At 36.6% G+C, this 6,000-nt stretch overlaps 1 protein-coding gene across 1 annotated transcript in view; it reads left to right on the top strand.

Annotated features, from left to right (window-relative positions):
- Positions 1-2,005: 2,005 nt before the first annotated feature.
- LOC120352530 (pre-rRNA-processing protein TSR1 homolog) overlaps positions 2,006-6,000 on the top strand; it is a 28,539-nt gene continuing 24,544 nt past the window's right edge. Inside the window, exon 1 of the mRNA XM_039433501.1 lies at positions 2,006-2,262. Within this exon, the coding sequence (XP_039289435.1) occupies positions 2,260-2,262 (3 nt within the window). The 5' untranslated portion in view covers positions 2,006-2,259. The remainder of the gene's footprint in view (positions 2,263-6,000) is intronic.

Genomic DNA, 6,000 nt, shown 5'->3' with positions numbered 1-6,000 from the left:
AACAACCAGGAAACCTGGACAAGAAGAGGTAAAATCCATAGCCACAATACACGCTGAGCAGCTGACCTTGAGGACACTCATGTTAGGTTGAGCAATGTACTAATAGGCTAATAATATCAAGTGACCTGGCTGGCTCAGGTCTAGAGTTTCAGGTCACACCTGATTAATTTCAGAGCCTCTGACATCTGCAAACTTTTATAAGCTAACATGTACTGACTTGAGGTCAATTCCTTAGAGGCGTTCTAGCAGCGCTATAAGCAGGAAGCTCTTGACGTAGTCAAGCCTGCTTATAGCTTTGAACGCTGCTAGAACGCCACTAAGGAATTGCATCTTCACATTGCAACATAACCCAAAAATTTGCAACATCCAAGTATGATATTAGTACTGATATACCGAAGAGAATCGATGTTTCCATTTTTGATAGTACTTTCCCATATTTTATGTACCTTACAAAATGAACCTGATTTTCGATACAGGAGACAAGAAGGATTACCTAAAAGAAGAGCGGTCCCATTAAGGCTGTGCAAAGGCTAAACATAAACTTTCTACTCGTGATATTTTTCAAAGTTTTTCGATTTGTATAGGTATTATCAAGCTATCAAAATGAAAAAGTTTTCTCAAGAAATTTTTTTTTCTGATCATTACTTTTTGAGATATGAGCGCCTAAAGATTACATTTTTGGGACTGAACATTTCAAATTCGGTAAGAGATAAATCCATGAGATTTAGAGGATAGATTCTTCATGGTATTGTTGATCTAGTAAAACAAAATTTCTGAAAATATTTATTTTTAAGATAGGTAGTTATTCAATTTACTAAAAATAACCGAAAGTAACTTTTAGTTGAGTTATTTTTGGTAGATTAAATAACTTTTTCAAAATTGATATTTTCAGAAAATCTTTGTTTTACTAGATCAACAATACCATCCATCCTCTAAATCTCATGGACTTACATCTTACCCAATTTGAAATGTTCTGTCCCAAAAATTCAAACTTCAGGTGATCATATCTCAAAAAGTAATGATGGGGAAAAAATGTTTCCTGTGAAATCTTTTTCATTTTGATAGCTTGATGATATACACATCGAAAAACTTGGAAAAATATCACGAGTAGATAGTTTATTTTTAGCCTTTGCACAGAAGAGGACGCTGCCACTTTATGCACAACTTTCCGCGGTCCTATTAATAGGACGCTGGCACTGAACGCGTTGAAACGATAAAACTATAACACGAAAAATAATGCTCATATTATTACAATTTACTTTTACTATTCTATGTCTATATTGGCCAGAACCGTCTTTTAGATCTACAAGGAGGTCAACCAATTTATTTTTATGTTTACAACTAGAAAACGTTTTTTTCAAGTAACTTGTGGTAATGAATTAATTTTCTCACTAGGTTCGAATATTAATATTCTCTGGACCATTATAGCCAAAATATTATCAAATTGATTTACTCCATATTAATTATTATTAAACGAAAATTAAACGCTGCAAATCTCTCCGGAGACTCCTGAAAATTAATATTGACAACAGGATAAACAGCTAATTCAAAAATTAGCTATTACAGGTAATTTTAGAATTAGCTGTTTATCCTGTTGTCAATATTTGATATTATGTAATTATTGATATTATACAATATATTAGATTATATTTGTATATGATTACTTGTTGAATAAACAGGTAATTTTTGAATAGTAGTGTTCATTGAATTTCCATCCAGCTGTTTATTACCCTGTTGTCAATATTTGTAGTAGCAGAATCTTCGGGGTGATTTGCATCATTTAATTCGAATTTTCGTTTATTAATAATTATTAATTCATTAGCATTTGAATAAATTTCAATAACAAATTTCCATCTGTAACTCTATAACTTATTATTGTATCAAGAATCGAGTGCAAATAAAATTTAACATACAGATAAAATCAGTATACACAAATGCGTGTGTATAAATGCAATTTATTATCAAGTTACAATTCTCATTAGCTTTGCAATGTAAATCATATGAAATTCACAATACCGGTATTATCTATTTTTGTTTCAGGAGCTATTTCTTCTCAACCGAGTACTTAACAAAGTTGGCCACCGATTGTGGATTCGAGGTGAAGACAAATTCGTATGTGTACAGGCGAACAGTAAACAAAAAGAAGACATTGATGTCCCCAGGAGATTCGTGCAGGCAGTATTTGTAAAACCACCTCATAGTCGCCACAACACTCAAATTGGTGCCCCAAATGTTGAAGATGAAGAGCTAAGCGTTGGTATGGTAAGTTGAAATTCTTAAGCCCGGTCCAGACGCCACCATCTGTCTTTTGCTCAAGCAAGAGACGGATGTAAAATTGCGTCCACAAGCATCCGGCTCATGTCGTCCGTTTTCCTTTATTTGTGCTCACAAGCTCAGTTCGTCATCAACTATGGAAGAGCTAGTACTCTTGGCCACTCTTGCTTCGTGTGTAAAAATAGGAAGAAAGGTAGAGTTGACACCTGACTGCTCAGTATACTCACTCATATACCACTATATACCACTCACTCATCGAGAAGTTAATGAATATTCCAATCTGCAATAGAAACCAAGTGAAGTAGGCTAGCTACTGTATTCCTGCGTATGTCATATAATTAAACATTGGCAACAAGCCAAGGGTATTGTACTTATACAATACAAGGGTATTGAGTGAAATGATTTTCATAATTTCATGGTGCCTGTCACAGTGAGGATAGAATGTAAAGTTGCGTAACATACTCGTGCTTCCAACCCGCACCGAGCACGCTCCTCCCTCGTACCGCCCACGTACCACCATCGCACAGCAATCGCTCCGCCTCCGCTCTCTACTCGCACCGATCATGAACGTTACGGAAGATGGTAGATCTTCTCGCGTTCCCCGGTCGAACCATTGTTGCTCGCCGGTCGATCATCATCGCTCTGCTGGAGTGACGTTCGGTCTTGGAGCGGAACGAAAGTCTGTACGCACCTTAATACATTCTATACTCTCTGGCCTGTCATCGCCTTGACAATGATGTTTGACTCTGTCAATGACTGATGGAAATTGGGCTTGATATGGTTCATCGAGTCTGAATTGTATACGGTTGACATATATCCGGTAGATGAATAATAATTATATCGTACTTTTTCGCTGATTCAACTGGAGAATGCTATATTTAACAACATAATGACAAAAATATTACTGTTAATCAGTGGCGAAGCTACCTATAACTAGAAGGGGAGTCTAGGAATTCTGAAGCTTACCTTAAATTTTCTTGTAGATTAAATCTATGCGCCTGTCTTTCTTCTGTGCAAAGACATCAATAATTCGGTCTTTGAAGCTCTGGCTGTTTGACAGTTCGTGCAAAAGAGATTTCTCTATTGCCAGTGTGCTCAAGTTGGTGAGTCTATCATTGGTCATAGAATTTCTTAAAAATGTTTTTATGCGTTTTAGTGCACTCATTGATCTCTCACTGGAACATGTTGTCACTGGAAATGTGAGCACTAAACGAATTAAACGTGTAGTTTGTTCATAAACAGGATCCAGACCATTATCCAAAAAATACTGCAACAATAAAATTTCTGTGGGGGTAGATGCTTGGAATTGTCAGAGTAAATGTTTAAGAGTTCATTTTGCAGTTGCTCGCTATCAAAGAAAGGATAATTTTTCAAGAGCTGATCCAACTTGGAGGTTGGAAAATTGTCATTGTAGGATGGAAACTGACTCTCATCCAGTAATTCTGCAAAGTGAAAGTTCTCAAAATCACAGAACCTTGTTTCCATCTGCACCACTATGGTATCAACTATTTCATATGCAGTTGCTTTTAGGGTTGGCAAAACAAATTTTTCTGTTGTCACTTCAGTATTGAGCTCTATGCTGGATTCGACACATTCATTGATTGTTTCCTCATTTCTCAAGTTCTGTAGATTTTTAATTGTTTCTTTTATCTCATGATTGCAAATATTCACATTTGATGTACACTTCAGTTGCAACACCTTGAATAAATGGTCAGTGAAACTGAAATTTTATTGAAAAAGCAAAGGAGGAATAGGAAGTTTAGGTCGTCCAATCTCTTGAAAAGTCCTAAGGCACCATTCACTGATTCACCATCCCATTCATCATAATTTTCAATGACTTGCCCAAGAGCTTCTTTCAAGCCTTTGAAATGAGATGAAATTGTCGTTGTTGCCCTGGAGTGAAAGTTCCATCGCGTTGTGCAAGCTTGAGGAAGTTTGAACCTTTATCCCTCAACACTTGTGTTCTTTTTGAAGATTGCTGAAATATGTATGGAAGGCAGTCAAATCATATGTGAAGAAACGCACTTTCTTTATAGTTTTTGCTCCATACAAGAGAACCAAATTAAGTTGGTGGGCATAGCAATGTATGAACATTGCCAGTGGGCAATCTTGCTTTATAATCGCTTGCACACCCCCTCTAGAACCGGCCATTACTGAAGCACCATCATAAGTCTGACATATCAATTTTTATCCACACCCCATTTCTTCAAGACATTCAAATTACAGTTGCTAGACCAGCAGCACTTTTATCCTTCGAAACATCATAAAAACCAACAAACCTCTCATAAACATTGTAATTTACACAATAACGGAGTATAATGTTCATTTGTGTCTGACAAGAGACGTCCAATGTTTCATCAGCCTGAACCGATACAAACTCACAAGTTGAAAGCTGTTTTTGAATTTCTTCATTCACCACTTGTGTCACACAGTCAATAATATCATTTTGAATCTCACTTGAAGTTCCTTTGAATCCTGATGCTGCTCCAAGATGCTCTCTCATGAATTGTTCTTCTTGTGCCAGCAGTTCAAGAGTTTCAAGGTAGTTGCCTCTATTCACAGAATTACTACTCTCAACATGCCCCCGGAAAGGAAGTTCTTGTTTACCAAGAAAACAAACCACTTGAACTAATCTACCAACAACCCGTCGATTATGTGTTACTACCTCATTATGTTTCAGAGCTGCAAGACGTGCTGCTTCTGATAATGCATGCTCTACTCTATTCCTGCCAAGAAGAAGAAAACGCTCACTATTTAGAATATGTCTTTTAGAAATCTGGTGTTTTCATGCTCTCCTATGAAAGTTTTTAAGGATACTGATTCCAGTCTGATTCCATTCACTATCACCCCCAAATAACAAACAAACATAACAATAAAATGTACAGTCTGTCACACTTGCCGTAAGCCATTGATAATTCTTATACCATTGGGACTGAAAAGTTCTTGCTTGATTGCCATCTTTTTGAACAATTTCAGTAATGGTTGTGGCCGCTTGTCTTTCAGAGCACATTTTGCTTCAAAAGATAAAGAAGAAACGGAGTTTGAAGCAAATACTTCACCAGATCATTACACTGATCCATAGCCTAATTATTAAGAAGTTGGAAATTATGGTGAAAGTTCAACAACAAATTGGAGATAAAATTTCGAAATTGAAAAAAATATTCGATTTCATTATTTATGATTATGGGTAAATGAGAACAAACCGCCGAAACCGAGTTTTAGGTTAAGAACGCGCCAAATGTTACCGTTACATGAGACATAATAAACCAACTGATTTATTTGAAATCTTCAAATTATTTTGAAAAGCATCGATTGCTTCAATGTCGACTGTTCGATACATCGAGATCAAGACATCGATAATATCGATTCGATATGGAACTCTAACTAGGAGCCTAGACTCCAAGCCCTACTATGTAGCATTGGTGCTACGTCACGTTGTCATAGCAACCATATCATACGCCACGCCTATTATGAATGAAGTAGGAGTCTTATAAGTACGAGACTCACAATGGTGAAAGAATAGCCAGTCGACTGTCGGCCAGATAGAGGGAGCCACATAACAGTCTGTTAGGCGGTCTGGCCAATTTTTATCCAAATTGGAAAGATATCTATATGCGTGCTAATAAAAAATAGTATTCACATTTATCGTAATTAATTTTGGGAAGTCTCAGACTCTCAGATTCCCCTTCAGCTTCGCCACTACTGTTAATCGCTAAATGGCTTTGT

The sequence above is a fragment of the Nilaparvata lugens genome, chromosome 7, assembly GCF_014356525.2.
Source record: "Nilaparvata lugens isolate BPH chromosome 7, ASM1435652v1, whole genome shotgun sequence".
In the NCBI taxonomy this organism is placed as follows: domain Eukaryota; kingdom Metazoa; phylum Arthropoda; class Insecta; order Hemiptera; family Delphacidae; genus Nilaparvata; species Nilaparvata lugens.
Note: the sequence above shows the minus strand (reverse complement) of the source record. Positions and strands in the feature narration are given on the sequence as shown.